Source organism: Mya arenaria, chromosome 7, assembly GCF_026914265.1.
Source record: "Mya arenaria isolate MELC-2E11 chromosome 7, ASM2691426v1".
NCBI lineage: Eukaryota > Metazoa > Mollusca > Bivalvia > Myida > Myidae > Mya > Mya arenaria.
Window position 1 is genome coordinate 62,447,899 of NC_069128.1, and position 19,480 is coordinate 62,467,378.

General features: G+C 33.0%; 1 protein-coding gene across 3 annotated transcripts in view; it reads right to left on the reverse strand.

Annotated features, from left to right (window-relative positions):
• The window catches only part of LOC128240734 (activin receptor type-1-like), a 56,062-nt gene that overhangs the window by 27,216 nt on the left and 9,366 nt on the right, over positions 1 to 19,480 (reverse strand). The window contains exons 3-5 of one of the 3 annotated variants that reach the window (XM_052957535.1): positions 18,793 to 18,921; positions 594 to 727; positions 26 to 218 (exon numbers count right to left, since the gene is read on the reverse strand). In XM_052957535.1, the coding sequence (XP_052813495.1) occupies positions 26 to 218; positions 594 to 727; positions 18,793 to 18,921 (456 nt within the window). Of the gene's footprint in view, positions 1 to 25; positions 219 to 593; positions 728 to 8,305; positions 8,423 to 16,905; positions 17,523 to 18,792; positions 18,922 to 19,480 lie in introns of those variants that run through there. The other 2 variants (XM_052957536.1, XM_052957538.1) reach the window with 2 other exon arrangements.

A 19,480-nucleotide genomic window follows, 5' to 3' on the forward strand; every position in this document is an offset into this window, starting at 1 on the left:
TTAAATGAATCCATACTGCACTTACCAGTAGGTATTGCTGGATCAGGTATGTATGTAGGTTGTAGATCCTCATTACATCTTGTGTAGTTGTTACAGCACTCCACTGCTGTCGGGTGCTTGTAGCGGGTTTGACACAAAAACTGGTCATGTGCCTCCTCTCCGTTACACCCCAATATCTCCTCCTCGCGGCCATCTCGGATCTTCAACGCCTTGAAACACTGTGAATAAGATTTCTTAATTATACATTAAAGTCGGACGAAACAAAAAATATCAGGAATGCGACTGACCAGGCAGCTGAAGGTCTGAAATCATTCTGCTATGGGTTTGGGTTGCCGTGCTCTTTAGGCCTCTATTGTAGGTCAAGGGAGTCGAGCATCCTGCCACAAGCCACAAGCCCAACCGGCGTTAGAGTACAATTTCTATTTAATTCCATTGCTAGAAAATGTACAATCACCAATTAAAATATGAAAACTGAAGTTTTCTAAAACATTTTTTTTCACTCATAAAATAGGAATATTTCAAATTTTTCTTAAGATCGATGCTTCGGAATGGTTACGGCCTTAGAATCAGCAAAACAAATAATCCCAGCCTACCCCAACTTGTGTCATGCAGTACGGCTTACTGCATCGGTCATGAGGACTGCACGCACACTCAATCCATTTCAGTTCTGGAATTGTACTGTTCATCCTGTCTGTCAAGTTTCCCCGCTGTTGGACCTTCCTCTCACCTGGAATTAGAATAAATATATTTTTTATACCATTATTTTTTATAACAGAATAATAGTCTAGTTGATCCTATTTAGTGTTTAGCTTAATGTACCAGTCAATTGTAACCACACCCAGGTCCGGGGGTATACTGCGGAAATAGGCTGTGTTTTTTACTTTCCAGGTGGACCGGCAGTGCCGGGTGGATGCGTTTGTTTTGTCTTCGCGCCAAAAATAGCCGGGAATGGGCAACTAGGGTCCCTGTGGTGCGGGGGCATTTGGCGGGATTTGACAAGCAGTTTGATATTACCCGGACCGAAAGTCAAAGTCCCCACTATTCTCTGGACCTGGGGGGGGGGGGGGGGGGGGGGTGTTGAGTGGTCTAGTGGTCTATGGATCTGCTTCTTAGCCTGGGCAGTAACCAGTACTTTGTTCTTTTAAAGGGGCTGAAAAAACTTGGAATTGAATCAATAACCAATAGAGTGGTCCAGTGGTATAGGTGATAAATGTTTTTTTTCACACATAATGACATTTCCTTTCAACTGTCATTGCAACTTTTAGAATTTGCGAAAATTTTAACACCTTGCAATTGTTTATTTTGGAACATGCGTTTGGGAAGAAAGTGTGAAATTATGACCTTGAGGGAGCCATAAGGTTTTGTGAATGATTTGTGTATTTGGCTATTGTGCTCGACTCCTCGACTTATTTAGGTTTCGATGCAGCGTAGGTATATTTGATATTAAAATAGAAGGAAATATGTTTGGGACCAAGCTCCAACCTCGAGGGACTGCTGGTTCTCGAACGACGGCCTGTTCGAACGACCGCAGTTTTACTGTATAACATTAATTGTATGTAACATGCACAGTTTTATGTTAAAACTTTTCTTTCTTTTAAATAGGAAAATTTCACGAATTTAAAGTTGCACTCTGACAGATTGACCGTTTTGACAACTTTTTTTTATTTTTTGTCTTGGAAGGAGCCGATCTGTTCTATTGTGAGTAATCTTCTCTGACTGGATTAAAGGTTAAACCGATGACAAAATCAGCTGATTTTGAGACAAAAATTGAAATAAAGTCTAAAACTGTCAATCTGTGAAAGTGCAGCTTTAAGAAATGACCTAAGATGTTTTATGAATACATGCCCACAAGCTAAATTCCTTTTTATTCTATTCTCATAGTTTTGTTTGTAAATTTCTTTACCATAAAAACTATCTTAAAGATGCACTCTCATAGATTTACTGTTTTGAAAGTTTTATTTTTTTTGTCTTTGAATACCGTAAATGACACCCTTTTTTCCCTCAGATTTCGATGCAAAAAAATGCCTGCGTATAATACCCAGTAACAATTTTTTTAACTTTTTTTCTGAGGTCGATTTCAAGCTGAGAGTTTTAGATTTATGTAGAAAGGGATGTTACATGCGTCATATTGATCGAGTATATACGAGTTAATACGGCAGTTGAAGATTGGGATACGGTATATCGTAAGACGTTTATAATTTAAACAAAAATATTTTTCAATTAAAGTAATATTCAATATTATCTTGAACAATAAATTGAATTGAACAATAATTAAACTTGCATATAAAAAAGCAAAGTTGGGCACTGTCAAAATATTTTTTGTCAGTTGTACGAGAAGGTGTGAAAAACTCGACTGCCTTTAACCTGTTTAACATACCAATAATACAAACTGTTGTGATAATGGTCTTGTTTTTTCGCACTTTGTCACATTCTTTATTCTTTTCTGTAGGTGTTCAGACATTTTGAGAACAAACCCGTACAATATAAGGTTTTTGCATAACTTAACTTTTCATTCGCGACAGTTTATCATTGTATGGTTTTAAAGATAACCATCGCCATTTTCACGAAAAAGAATTTTTTGTCACTGTCAACAAACAATGGTGGCTGAAAATGCCAGAAACCAAGAACATAGATTAAGAGTTTTTTTCTTGGACTTTTCACAGATTTTTTTCCCTGCGTCTAATACCCCCTATCGTCTTATACCCAGTCATTTACGGTAAGCCAATTTCTGAGTAAATGTCTGGAAACCAGTGATATAAGACAGCTGACAAAGATCAGATCACAGTTTTTCATATTGACATTCAAAAACTAATGATTTTTGGCAACAAGCGTTGCTAACACTTTGCATAAAACATCATTTTTTTAATATAAATATAATAACCTGCGATCTGATTTATTGTCAGCAGTCTCATACAACTGTTTTCCATGCATTTTCGCAAAAAATTGGCTTGTTCCAAGACAAAAAATAAAAAGTTGTCAAACGTTCAATATGTGAGACTGCAGCTTTAGAATGAAAAGAAGTCACACCAAACATTAAAAAACATCATGAATAAGAGTCAAGTACCGAAAACATCAAAGCATAGAAAGATTGTACACCATCTATACCGCTCTGTGTGCAGTCATTAATGTAAACCCCTCCTGGATCGTGACTATGCACAAATATTCCTACTCAGTTTTGTATTATAGAAATTATTATACAATTCATATCATTTATACATACTTAAAGAATTTGAATAACTATTATGGGTGTCTACAAATTTTAGACTGCGGTGTCTTATTTTGTTCAGCAGAAGTTTTCTGCGTCAAAAATAATCTTGAAGAACATAGTATTGGAAAAAAACAGCATTTATACCATATTTTACTTTGAAATCATATATACATATATATGACTATTTGTCTTTTATTGTGCCAAAAGTCCAGACTTGGGATTTACCACAGACCTCTACTGAATAAGCTGATAATTGCATATCCTGAAAAATAGCCGGGGTTCTGGACTGGCATTCATTAGCGGTCTTAATTGCATATAAGAGCGATGTAGCTAATCCAATTACTGGTTATTAATAACTGACCAATAGAGTGAATTAAGTCATTGCTGAATGACCATAAGATTAACTTCAGTTGAATATTGAATACAAACCCCTGTTTAGCAAGAGGAATACCCAAAGCAGGGTAAAGCAGCTTTTGAGGGCTGGCAGCGAGCAATAGTGGGTGGGGAAGGACAAAAACTAAAACGTTTAAAAAGCAAATGTTTTATTTAGTTTTGAGGAACAACCTTTTTTGGGAGTGAAACATATATTCTTGGGGACATGATTTGGGGTAGTAAGGAGTTAAAAAAATTCACAAAAGAAGATTTTATCAGATTTTCGTCAAAAGCATTCACAGTATATTGGAAAAGTCTGTCGACATTATTACTTCGTTTTTTTATGTCAAAATGCCCCAGACTACCTATTCAACAATGTCTTGAGAATTCTTGATGACATCTTGTCAAATAAGAAAGTTATTTAGTAAAATAATGAAAAGTAATGGATGCAATTTATTTCCGGGTTACATAAATGCAAATATTTTTTTAAAAATAGCTGCAATCAACACAAAGCCCCAAGACATTGTTGATTGGGCAGTTCCGATAAATTTGACTCACAATCATATTCTTTTTGTATAAAGACATTTCCCGGAAAACGTAAATGCTTTTCGATTGGAAATCTGATAAAATATTCTTTCATAAAAAATGCTCAATTCCTAATTACAGCTTGTCATGTTGCAACAGATATATGAATCATGCTTGTTAAATACTGAACCTCAAAACTAAATAGAAATTGATTTTTTTAAACATTTTAAATTTTGGTCCTTCAATTGACTTTTGCATCATAGCAGACCCTTAATTAAGAGCATTTTTATAATTGTTTCCAAAGTCATTCATGTTTATTTCAACGTGCTTCATACTCTTTTTTTCTGCAAAAGTCTGAGCGAAAAAACAATCTCACATGCATAATAGTCTGAATTTAAAAAAAAATCAATCTTGATTAATTTTATGATTAATCCTGGACTCAAGAACCCCTGCTCAAAAAGTTACTCAAATGCAAAGTTTAATAAAGTGATGATTTTATGAAATGTTAACAAAAGTATTCTAACCTTTTCTGTGTGTGAGCGCAATCCAAATAAGGTCTATGTAACCAATGTTGAAAATCATAAAAAATATCATGATTAAGGCTACAATAAATAAACAGTTGGTTTTCCATTGTCCTACCCATATTTAAAGGAGCTGCTAGTAAGGTAGATAATTTCATTGTTTCTCAATCATAATATTGTAATAAAACAAGACTCCCAAAAGGGTCTATGCTCAACTGGCAATCAGATTCATAAGGCAGAAATCAGTAAACCAATTGTGTTTCACAAAGGGCAAGAACTACACAAATCTCTGTCCAAAGTTGTCTCCCTTAGAAAATACTATTGCTAAGCAGCATTTCGAGAAAAGGGAAAGAACTACTATAATAATACATAACTCTGAGCAAAGTTGACTTCCTAAGAAAATTACTTTGCATTTCAAGGGCCTTAATCCAGTCAATATAAACCACTTGAATTTCGCAAAGGGCAAGAACTACACAACTCTCTGTACAAAGTTGTCTCCCTTAGAAAATACTATTGCTTAACAGCATTTCGAGCAAAGGAAATGAACTACTATAATAATACACAACTCTCTGTGCAAAGTTGACTTCCTTAGAAAATGATTTGCATTTCAAGGGCCTTATCCAGTCAATATAAACCACTTGTATTTTGCAAAGGGCAAGAACTACACAACTCTCTGTACAAAGTTGTCTCCCTTTGAAAATACTAATTGCGAATCAGCATTTTGAGCAAAGGGAAATAACTTCTAGAAAATTATTTTACAAGGGCCATAATCTAGTCAAGTGTGGGTGAATCTGGCTTGTTTAGAAAGGAACTGAAATCTTATGGATATCTAAAATCTTATGGATATCCAAATTCTCATGGATATCTAAAATCTCATGGATATCTAGAATCTCTAGGATATCTTAATTCTCATGGATATCTAAAATCTCATGGATATCTAAAGTCTATGGATATCTAAAATCTCATGGATATCTAAATTCTAAATTCTCATGGATATCTAAAATCTCATGGACATCCAAAATCTAAAAACTCATGGATATCTAAAATCTCATGGATATCTAAATTCTCATGGACATCCAAATCTTAAATCTCATGGATATCTAAAATTTCATGGATATCTTAAATTTCATGGATATCTAGAATCTTAAGGATATCTAGAATCTCAAGGATATCTTAATTAACATGGATATCTAAAATCTCATGGATATCTAAAATCTCATGGATATCTAGCTACTGCATTAGTGTGATTAAGATACAATCAAAACTGAAGACTGTATCAAGTCCACATGCACTGGCGACAAATAGGGCACCATTGCATAAGCTCTTTGGCCAGTAGAGCTAAAAAAACGGAGAAAAAAAATGACAACCAGCTGAGATAGTAAAAAACTTACAAGTCACAGGTCTTAAGTAAGTCCAGGTAACACGAAACAAACTATATATTTAGTGTGGCCTAGCGAACATTAATTTCCATAGGGCATCAATTATTACCTTTAAATTTTATATTCAACAACGCAATGAATAGGAATGTAATCATCACATTACTGCTAATTTATGCAAATTAGTTCCCTGATTTGGCGATTTTCACACAGAGTTTTGATAATCCGGAATGAAAAGATTTCAATAGAACTGGCAAAAACACAATTATTATACAAAACAGAGCATCGCGAAACATGTAATACTAATATTCAACTAGGATTAAATTTTCCTCCAAACTAGATCCCCGCTGTCGTGGACGTTAGAAGTTGAATCAAAGTTTTTTCTTTATCACAATTTACTTCACTGTCGAGTCATGAAGTCTCTTTCAAACGTGTAATTTTACAAATTTATTGTGTGAGCATCTCCTCCTTAAAGCAGATAAAAAATATTTTAATACCCGATGAAAAGCGAACACGCCTGATTAAGTCTTCATCCATTATTTCTATTCACTGCTATATGAGTATTATTACACTCGTTTCATTCTGTTCTGATTTTTATCAGACATTTATTGAGATACTGTAAAATGCAACCTGTGGTCCGGTTTACTTTGATGTTATATGCATCGTATCAATTAATAGAAAATCACAATATCAGCGGGGACATTATAGAAGCATCTTTTAACAAGGTGTTATCATTTTCAAAGATACTTAAGTTTCCATATTTTAATTGTTGAATATACATCAGGGTTCTCAATAAGTTTTGGTTGAACCGTCTCAAATAGTCAAGTAAACGACCAGCTTCTCCTTATTCTACTGAAAATTCATTTGGTTTTCCAAATTTGAACCGGCCCTATTGCCATTTGAACCGTCCATTTTGGCCGGCAGCCGGTTCTTATTGAGAACACTGTACATTCAGAATAACTCTCTCTACTAGTGAACTAAACATGAGTAAAGGAAATACAAATGATAGTAGAATTCCTTTAAAAAGATATATCCTATTAAACAGACTAGACACCAGATGATACAATTGCAAAAAAAAAGAAAATTGTCAAAATTTGATCCAAATGTATTTAAATAGACATGAAAATGATCTAAGAAAATTTTTAATATCAAATATTAAATTTGATAAAAACAAAATGATATTGAATATTATCCGCAAAAATTAGGAAATTCTCACTCACTCGGAAGTTTTTGCTATTATTAGATACTTCATGAAAATGGCCCCTGTATTTTTCTTGTTAGTTTTTCCCCTTTAATTTCACTTCTGTTATATATAATTATGTAACCCCCTTCCAACCCCAAATTTTAAATTAAGCAAGTATGGGGAAAAATATCAATGAAGTTCATCAGACTCGAACCATAATATGTAAAACAAGTTAATTAAAAGATTTGGACTTCGTCTGACGTTGACATCATTTCTTGTAAATGACGTCACTTCCAGTATTTGCATACAACATTTTTACATGGCCAAAATATTGTTAAAGAATAAACATTTTAATGTTGAAGTTGGATTTTTCTTGCTTTATTTAAAGCAAAAAAATGTTTACATAATCACCCACCACCTTCAAATGTTGCAGAAATTTGAGTTCAACCAATAATTCTGTTCATCATAATTTATGCAGAATTGTACAACAGTAACCATTGATCTCAAACCTAAGTTTTCAGGTACAATTTACACAGCCACCTGCAAGATTAAAAACTGCCGGCCACACTGAAATTTGCCAGCTGAATTATGCACAGAACATGTAATTTCATTGAAATATGCACCCAACAGCTGCATTGTAAATGAAGTAAACTTGTAAAAAGTAAAATGACAATCAGCCAATTTTTTCCAACAGTTTTTTAATATTTCCAGATCGAATAATTCAAATACAAATTATCAGCCTTTTACTCGTCTCAATCAATTTTTCCTAAGTTAATTATCGCGCTGGTCATATAGTATAACAGCTTAATAATATCTAAAATACTTTACTCTCATTAATTTTATGCAATATACAATTACTTTGGTGAAAAATCCCTTGTACTGTTCTTTATTATTGAGTATGAAAAACATCAGAATTCGTTTTATGATAAGTAATGAGACACAGCTTTAATTGATTTAAAATCCACCTGGCAATCCTATTGGCGCAGGTTTGAGCTTAAACACTATAGAAGTATGTGTTGATCGCCCTTCTTACAACAATTTGAACATTACCTGAACTGAACCACTTACAACAATATGAGCATTACCTGAACTGAACCACTTACAACAATATGAACATTACCTGAACTGAACCACTTTTTCCAAATTAGGCAACTAGACAAATATTAAATAAAGTAAATTTCTATTACTTATAAGCCACCTCCTTATTTATATATCATTCTGTTTTTAGTAAAATCCTTGAAAACTTCTTTATCCAAAATTCATGGACTAAATGTCTTCCAATCGCATTACATTATAAAAAATGAAATATGATGGAATAAAATGACTCGGTTCATCACGCAGGAAGAAAATATCACCAGTTCAGCCCTTGTAAATATTTAAAATGACAAATTAATGCAACATGAAATGTCAACTGCAACTGCTTCCTTGTCTGCAAAAAAGGTGTCTGTATGTATGTGACTGAGTGAATGTTTGTCCGTATGTATGTGACTGAGTGAATGTTTGTCCGTATGTATGTGACTGAGTGAATGTTTGTCCGTATGTATGTGACTGAGTGAATGTTTGTCCGTATGTATGTGACTGAGTGAATGTTTGTCTGTATGTATGTGACTGAGTGAATGTTTGTCTGTATGTATGTGACTGAGTGAATGTTTGTCTGTATGTATGTGACTGAGTGAATGTTTGTCTGTATGTATGTGACTGAGAGAATGTTTGTCTGTATGCATGTGACTGAGTGAATGTTTGTCTGTATGTATGTGACTGAGTGAATGTTTGTCTGTATGTATGTGACTGAGTGAATGTTTGTCCGTATGTATGTGACTGAGTGAATGTTTGTCCGTATGCATGTGACTGAGTGAATGTTTGTCCGTATGTATGTCCGTATGTATGTGACTGAGAGAATGTTTGTCTGTATGCATGGGACTGAGTGAATGTTTGTCTGTATGTATGTGACTGAGTGAATGTTTGTCTGTATGTATGTGACTGAGTGAATGTTTGTCTGTATGTATGTGACTGAGTGAATGTTTGTCTGTATGTATGTGACTGAGTGAATGTTTGTCTGTATGTATGTGACTGAGTGAATGTTTGTCCGTATGTATGTGACTGAGTGAATGTTTGTCCGTATGTATGTGACTGAGTGAATGTTTGTCTGTATGTATGTGACTGAGTGAATATTTGTCTGTATGCATGTGACTGAGTGAATGTTTGTCTGTATGTATGTGACTGAGTGAATGTTTGTCTGTATGTATGTGACTGAGTGAATGTTTGTCTGTATGTATGTGACTGAGTGAATGTTTGTCTGTATGCATGTGACTGAGTGAATGTTTGTCTGTATGTATGTGACTGAGTGAATGTTTGTCTGTATGTATGTGACTGAGTGAATGTTTGTCTGTATGTATGTGACTGAGTGAATGTTTTTCTGTATGCATGTAACTGAGTGAATGTTTGTCTGTATATATGTGACTGAACTATGTTAAGCACTATATAATGTATGTGACTGAGTGTTCGTTTGTCCATATGTATGTGACTGAGAGTACGTTAGGCACTATGTATGTGACTGAGAGTACGTTAGGCACTATGTATGTGACTGAGAGTACGTTAGGCACTATGTATGTGACTGAGAGTACGTTAGGCACTATGTATGTGACTGAGAGTACGTTAGACACTATGTATGTGACTGAGAGTACGTTAGGCACTATGTATGTGACTGAGAGTACGTTAGGCACTATGTATGTGACTGAGAGTACGTTAGGCACTATGTATGTGACTGAGAGTACGTTAGGCACTATGTATGTGACTGAGAGTACGTTAGGCACTATGTATGTGACTGAGAGTACGTTAGGCACTATGTATGTGACTGAGAGTACGTTAGGCACTATGTATGTGACTGAGAGTACGTTAAGCACTATGTATGTGACTGAGAGTACGTTAAGCACTATGTATGTGACTGAGAGTACTTTAAGCACTATGTATGTGACTGAGAGTACGTTAGGCACTATGTATGTGACTGAGAGTACGTTAGGCACTATGTATGTGACTGAGAGTACGTTAGGCACTATGTATGTGACTGAGAGTATGTTAAGCACTATGTATGTGACTGAGTGTACGTTTGTCCAAATGTATGTATGTGACAGTCCCTACAAAAATGAACTTTTTGTCTATTGTAAATCACTGCACTTATCATGACATTTGGCAGTGCAGTGACTGCCAACTGGCAATTTATCCTAAATTACCTGTCCACTAAACTCAGTTGGCAGAGCACTTGCCTTGCTTCAAGCTCAAATATTGAACTAGTTGCATATTTGTGCACCCTCTTGATAGAAAAACATATTGTTCCTGATAGAAAAACATATTGTTCTACAAAATTGTACTGCTGGCCCAAATTTCCCGAAAGTTCTTAAAGGTAAAAAGCTTAAGTACCTTTTTCATTCAGCCAATTTCTTACTAAATCATGACTTTACTAATTTAAAAATAGTTAATCGTGATTAACTCCCCATTTGCAGCCAAAATTAATGAAACAAATATTAGAAAGCAGCCAAAATGTAACAAAACAATTATCTATATATTTGTTTATAGAATCGTGACATTCAATTTCATTCTATAAAACAAGAAAAAGCTTAAAAGTTAGAAATACCTTTATTGTGAAAAATTCCTCATTGTCCAAAATGAATCAATGTTTCATACTAAGAGTTACATCAAGTAGTATCTAGAACACTTAAAAATCAGAAAACATCACTTGAGAAAATTTTAAACTTGTGAAAACTAAGCTGCCATACATTCGAAGCCACGAAGGGCTCTTTAAAATTAAGACAAAATCAAACAAACATTGATCTCCTCAATCTGTCTTAAGACTAAAACAAATATAAGTTTACACATATAAAATATCTTTTTTATGCAACAAGACAATCGCTGTTCATCTGTATGAAATGATAACATTCACAGATAAAATTTTATACTTAAGAAGCAGTCGTAAATAAAAAAAAACTGTGTATTTCTCTATTTTCTTAAGACATTTGCTACTGGCAAAAAACAAAAGATTTCCATATTTTTAACTATTATAATTAACAGTTGGGAAAAAAGTTCAGTGGGGAAAAACATATAGATCTGTGATATATATAAGGGCTGTCATATAGACAGTGTGCTCAACTATTTCAACGCTTTTAACCGGATTATTTCAGTCAAATAATAAAGGGCCATAATTATATTTTTTTGCTTCATATGACAGAGAGAGTTATCTTATTTAATAAGCTTAGTAGGTTGAAAGTAGTTTTCTAGTTTCCATGGATTTTCGCAAAAATTGGCTCATTCAAAGACAAAAAAATAAATAAGTTGTCAAAACGTTCAATCTGTGAGAGTGCAGCTTTAATATGTAGTTTAAAAACTTTAAAGCTTTAAACAGAAGATAACTTTAATACAAATCTTCAACGATTACAATAACATCCTTACATAAAATAAAAAAGCCTACCACGAGGGCTGATCGCAATCGTGCCTGTTTTTAAAAAGGATGAAACTCTTACGAAACCATATGTTTTGGGCCTAAGATCAGTTCATTGTTATGACTTCATCTGTTAATGAAGGAAGCTTGCATTAAACAGAGAGTTTCAGCCTCCAAACCAGAATTCTTACATTTATACTTAATACTTCTCAAAAACTTTTAACATGTTCTGCAATGTAAAAATGAACAACCCTGCAAATATTTCACTGGTGCAGAGCTGGTTTGAGCTAATTTCGACCACTAGCAATGTTGTTTTCAATTTAAGTCACTAAAATTAATAGGCACCACAGACAGATCACGGCCCTTAAAGCCATCTCTTGTCCGCGCCCCTTTGTCCATCGCTGTCAACACCATCCAAAGGAGGAAAACATCTCCATTCAGCCGCTATTGTTACCGTAAAGTGTGGAATATTCAACGCTTAGCTTTTCACCTTAAATATCATTGTTCCCGCTTGTTCTCAAGCGGAGCTCAATGACAAGATGCGACGAAATTTAAATCAAGCAGCTTATTTTCCGATTAATTTCCACAACAATGACTCTCAATTGACACTCGAAATGCTACCAGACCTTAAAATTAAACAATTTTCATCCTTATAGAAATATGCAACAGTTGGACGAAATTCAACAATTGTGAGATGGCAATATAAACAAGTTCTCATATTGAAGATTTTGCATAACACCGATAGGACACTTAAGGCTATGAAATATATCGACTCAAACACATCTGAGTTAAGATAATTCATTTCATACGAACATATATAAAACAGAATAGACAAGAGTACTGCGAAGCAATTGCCAATACTATTATTCTATTTTACAAATCCTTTATTTTGAACTCTTTATTGTCAATTCAAATAAAGTAAAGTAAAGGATTTGTACAGTTTAATTCACTGAGCCTCCCCCCCCCCCATCCCAATAAAATATTATAAATAAAATGGTTTGGTTGGGGTGACACCCTTTTTAAAAACATGTAGGTTAGGTAGGCTTTTTTATTTTTCTTATTTTCTTTTAAGTCTTTGTGTTAGAAACTTATTTTTATCATTAAAGAATGGTGTTAAAATAATATTCTGTATAAAGCTTTAATGGTTTTTCAACTACATATTACCACACAATTATTTATTTTATTACCAACAGACTATAATAATAAAAGTGGTAGGGTCAACGCCTATTTCATAGCTAGGGTCAGGTAACCCTTTCCATCATAAGTTTTATTTTATGCCTGACAAATAATGACTAGATGATATTTCACATTTGATAAAAAGGCATACACTTCATGGCCAGTAATAATTTGAAAGTTAACAATGATGACATTTACGATGTTGTTAACTTTATCAAAATTCTGAACAATCATCCCATCATGTTTTATTAACCTTTAAATTTAAGCTGCATGGAACTCCTTCACTAAGGCAAAAAAAAACCCCACATGTGTTTCCGGTAACATGGGAAAAAAATAGGGTCGGACGGTCGAGATTTTAAAAAAAATTTTTTTTACAGATTCCATATCATGCAATTTTCTGTTGCATCAGATCAATTATGTTATATCTAAGCGTTTCCTAATTTACAAAAAGTCTGATTAAAAAAGCATTGTTTAATGTCTGAAATAATTTCCTTACCTTTGACTACCGTATTTTCCCGCCAATTTTGCCCATGAAATCTGGTGTTTTTTGTATACAATACTCGTTTCGCAAAGCCTAGTCGTAAGAAGCCTGCATGATATACACAAAGCCTAATCGTTAAAAAGGAAGTTTCATTTTGGACATGGATATGGATAAATAACAATGCGAACTATAATTCAAAATATTTTCATTTTAAGACAGCAAAATATGTCTCCTGTGATCAACCATGTGTTTGGACCGTAAACATGCGTTTGCCAATATGAAGATATCGTACAGGGCTCGCTACCCTCCGCCATTTTGTTTTCCCATCTCGGTAATACATAATCAGGAATGAAAGTTTATTCTCCGGGGACATTGGAAGACAAACAACAAACATAATGACGATATATATAAAACTATATATATATTTTACGATAGAATTACTTTCATGTCCAAAAAAAGATTAGGGTCAGCGAGGAAAAAAAGGGTCGGTCGGGTTACCGGAAATACAGGTGTTTTGTTTTTTGGCCTAATCTGTTAACATAGATGATAATTTGTTTTCAGATTTGCCAAATTGGTATGGAATTATAATCTTTTCAGCTGAAAAAAAAATCCAAACTTGCTCAAAGAAAACATTGCTGCAAAAAAAATTATGTAAAATATCTGTCATTAGAAACTAATGAGTCAATTAGACAAGAAATGTTTTCACTTTCCAATATGTTTAATTCATTTTGAAATTGGATACTCTATATTATGCAAAGAGAGGTTTATGGATTTAAGTGCTTAAATAAACAAACTATGAGGAACGATCTGCAATGAATTTGCAACATTGCTTTTAATTCATGATAAAAACATACCTCATGGTTTTTTCATCTAGTTGTTTTAAAGGGACTAGATCACAGATATTATAATAGCAATGTAGTTTAAAAAAATTTTTATATCAATTTATTTGCTAACTATTGTGTACAAACAATCACCAAACAGCAACTGGAAGACACTCACATGTACAAAATTTTGTTTTGCAGGCTTTAAGGGGCTGTCTCACGTATGATAAAATAGTGAAAAAAAGAGAAAATTGTCGAAAACTGACATAAACTTGGCATCAATGTGTACAATGCATTGGAACTTACTAACTGAAGTACCACATAGTTTACAATTTATTTAAGTTTAGCAGTTATTTTGTATTTTTCCATTAAAAAAGATTACTGGGTATGTCAACCTAGTAGAATTCATTCCTTATGCGTAATTGGCTAGTCGGTGTTATCAGGTGATATTACCGAGGTAGGTGTATTGTTTAATTATGTCACCCGATTTAATAGAATAAGCCTTTGTAGCTCAGGGAGTAAGACGCTGGACTCCAATTTTGTCGACGCAGGTTCGAACCCGGTCTCCGACACAATTTTTTTTTTACATTTTGGTACTTTTTTTACAATAATGATATCAAAGCGTAACACATTCTATTAGATAATTGTCCTGAGATTTGTTACAGAAAAAAACTTTTTTTGTGCCAATCTGTGACACAGTCCCTTTAAGTTTTAAAAATACATATTAAAATACACACTTATTTTTTTTTATTTTTTTTACCAACTAACAATAAAAACGGTAGGGTCAGCACCTATTTCGGAGATAGGGTCAGGTTACCGAAACCTAATTCATTTTTTTAGGCCTAATGTAGTTCAATTTTAAACAGTGTTAATATTGTCTTTCAGCAAAAAAAAAGCATTCTCTGCAACATTTCTAAATAACATTATTAACAATTAACAATTAACAATAGCTCTTATTTGAATGAATGGAAAGATAAGTACCGGACAAAAATAGAACAGACCGTCCAACAGACGTGACAACGCTCTGTTATATATAGCACCCACTTCACTTTGATAAGCGGGGGTATAAATATTCATGATGTTTTATTATTAAAACAAGCATTTTTTCCCCATTTAACACAAACAATTTTTTGTTGAAGTCAGATCCTGTAAAAACGTGAACCAGTCCCTTTACCCATGATGTTTATCAATAATATTTACAAAATGCACCTGACAAAACAAGATAAAGAATCAAAACAACATTACCCACGAGATTTATAGATACAAAATTAATACCAGTCAAAGCAAAATAAACTGTTGTAAAATTGACATTCAATACAACTGTACTAAATAATTACCTTCTTTGTTAAACAGAATAATATACCAAATCCATCATTAGTCCACGTCCATAATAAATTGCTTGATCAGGGTTATCATGTGATTTTTAAATCACTCCATCAATGGTTTAACATTTATAAATATTTAATTATTTATTAAAATATTAATATTTAACTTATATATATATTTTTTATGATAATTTTATATCATCACCCATTTAAGGAACATTTCCAAATATGTTGCCTACAACCAATCTGTCAAAAATTAGCATAAAAGACGGAAATGAATTTTGTAAAAAATATAAAATTGCAAATAATTTAATTAAATGTCCGCCTAAATCATTTTAAATTAGATTCCTATGATTCTCAATAAGACTTGCACCAGTTTTCTATGGAAGTCAAATCTGTATTTAATGAGGTTCATGTCCGGATACTTTGAACGAAACATACCTCAGTTATTAAACTTTTACCAAGAGAATTATTTTTCAATCACTCTGAAATATTTTCGAACACCACGTGCGGCAATGACTTTGATAGATTTTAGTCACATCTCATTTTTTTTCAAATTTCCCTATGATGACATTTTCGTTTATTCGTATAGGCGAAGAGCATCAAAGAAAATGTTTGATCTTATTATTTCTTTGATGCTGCTCTAGGCCTATACGTTTAAATGAAAATGTCATCATGACATACTAAAACATAATATTCTAAATCTATGGTAAGTCATATTCCAAAAAAAAAAACTGAAATGAAAACCACTTTTTCAAGATTAACCAATTATTATAAAAGTTGTTTATAACATTGGGCTTGTTTGTTCAGAATTTGTTAACGTTAACTACCTTGTTAACATCATCGTTGTTAACTTTCAAATCTTTTCTGCTCTGGAAGTTTAATGGATACACTTGTGATCTGCTTTATAAATCAAACAAGATTTAAAACTATTATTTCAGCTTTACCTGTTTAATTAAATAGATGAGCAGACCATCCAGTATTTCACATTTAAAATTAACATTTACTTAACAACAATATCGTTAATCACTTTAATTTTAAGGATGCACTCTTACTCCCAAATAAGATTTACCACAATTAATTCAAATGTTTAGATATACTAGTACCAAAAGGGATGAATAAATGTCGTTAACAATGGTTCTTATGAAGGATAACAGGTTTAATTTGAAAGAAAGGTGCAGAAAACTCGGTATTTGTACCTTAAGAGACGATAGAAGATAACAGTAAATCTTTTAGCATTCACCAATCATTTAATTTCTTTGTGCTTTCTGCTGTTTAATACACGGTTACAATCATGTTATCATTAATTAATTTTTTCCATAAATGCATTATTTAGTAAGTAGTTCAAGGTTTATCAGTCAAAATTGATGTTTATTATACATATGTATGTATTGATTTTGAATAAGAGTACAGTCACTTTAACAAAATATTAAACAGTCAGCCAAATGTCTTAACTTGAAATGTAAATCATAAAAAACAGTATACCTTTTTTCCTTCGACTTATATAAAGTCTCATTTTCCGTTTCCCCATCTTTTTCTCTCGCTGCTGTTAAATGATTAAATCTCCAAACTTTTCAATGTTTCAACTCTGATTACAGTTTCATCCAATTACATCACATTTGTTATTTTGATAAATTGGAAATTGTGACCATCCGTTAAAGTTTAACACACAATATCATCTTTTGGTATTCATAATTATCAGTTTGAACTCCAAACATTATATTATTTCAAGCATCAATAAGGAAATTTATTTTAACACTTAAATAAAGCATCTAGTTTAAAATAATCTTTGCAGATTTTTTAATAGGTTATGGAATAAATGCTCATAAAGTTTTATAAAAACAGTTTTTATACAAAAAATAACAAAAAATTACACAATAGTTGACATTAATATCAGCTCAAATAATGTTATTTCTGATAATGAATTAATTATATTCCTAGTCACAGATCTGATACACTCAATCGAAGATAACATGTCGATGTGGTGTAAATTTTAACAAGCCACCTGTGAACATTGCAATCCAATAAAATTTAAACTAACATAAAATCAGTAGGGAAAATATCATTGAATGTCAACTAAGCGGCTTTGTTGCGGGTTATTCCACACACGCAGAAGAAGTTAATCCATACAAAGTAAACGACGGAGGTGTTGACGAATGAGAGAAAGTGAAGGACCGGTCCAATACATACAGCGGACTTTGATGCAACAGCAAGTTATAAAGTCTACATTGCTAATTATAGAAAATTGGTGTCTCTTCCAGGAATTACTGACATATTGCATGTTTTTTTTTCTAAAATGGGCACTTTCATAATGTGACACTGTCTGTGAAAGACCAGACTAAAATATACAGCAGATCTTAGTGCAACAGGAAGTTATAAAGTCAGGATTGTTGATTAATGATAATTTGTGTCTCTTGCAGGAATGACATATTGCATGGGTTTTTTTCTATAAAGGGCATGATCGTAATGGGACACTGTTAAAACTTTTCCCTGGCTCATCTGACATGTTCTCTTTTATTACAAATTTACCATAGCATCTGTTTACCTGAGTGATGTATAGGTCTTTTGAAACTTGGTGTACACATCCCTCCCCCCATTTCAAAATAATCTGGAATTGGTTTAAAAGTTTAAAAATGTGTCCTTTATCAGGATGTTGTTTTTTTCTCGAAATCCCAAACCCAGTCCTAACAAAACTTCTTTTTATTATAAACCTTAGCTCATGGGCACCACATTTTAAGTGGGACAATGAGCATTCTGTTACTGGAAGTTTGGAAGTTCAAAACTCCCCCAAAATGGGCTAAAACTTCCAAACTTAATTCTTTGGAAGTACAAAATCTTCCAGAATCTCGGAGAAGCCTTCTGAAGATGAAAAATATCAAAAGCTGGTGTCAATATTACATTTATGGTCACATTTTCAATCAGTCTTATAGGAAAGTTTATTATTATAATAAAAAAATTGTATTCTTTGCAAGTTGTATCTAAAAATTATTTGATTTTTAACATACCAATTGAAATTTTTTGGAATTAATTGTAGTATTCAAGAGTCTTCAACTGAATTAATTGTAGGATTCGGGAGACTTAAACTTCCACATTTCAGTGAAATCATCCTATAATTAATGGTTAAGGAAGTTCATACTTCAAGTTTCAGATCTTAATGGAAACCCTCAGGCATGGTCAAATGGCTTAGATAAAAAAACACAACTTACAATACACTGGAAACTACAGTCATAAGCCCAGTTGCCATTTTCTTATGAACAGCCTGTTTAAAGGCACACAATATAGATTGATGCAAAAATTTTTTTTTGAATTTTAATGCATTATCATCTTTAAGTCTGAAAAATCAGCCCAATGTGATATACCTAAATTACTTACAGAATGGAGGCATTTCATCAGAGCCATCCTTGCAATCTATAAACCCGTCACATCCCTTCTCCGCAAGAACACACTGGCCCTGGGTCCGGTTTGTACACGTAAACATTCCATCGGGGCATATTCGATCCACTGAAAACATTATCATATAATATATTCAAACGTTTGCAATTAAAGGGTCTCATTCATAGATGTAAAAAGTTAATGAACTTTAGGCTTTCCTGACTGAATTGCAACCATTGATAAGTTCCAGGAGTAGTATGTATACACTTAGTTGCTGATAGCAGGCTCCATGCAGAAAATCTGCATAAATATTAAAATCTATTCTTTGAAGTCATGGACCTTAAAGGCTCATGTTAATGCATCATCATGTTTAACTCATTATTTTTAATGTAATTATCAAAACAAAAAAGGTATAAATAATTATGATAAAAAAATATTGGCGCTTTTTAAGTGGAATTTGTGGATACCTAGCTGTTATTTCAAAAACCCATTAATGAAGGTTAATAATTTTTTATCTGACTGAATCAATATCATGTAGACCACGGAGTGAGCTGCTTACGTCATTTTAAGAAAATATGAAAAATTAGTTGTCACCTTTTGTCTAAAAATGGTGATTTTGTAGATTGCCAGTGGGAACTCAGAGTCAATTGTACACTACACTTATAGTGTAAGACCAACTATTCTTGAC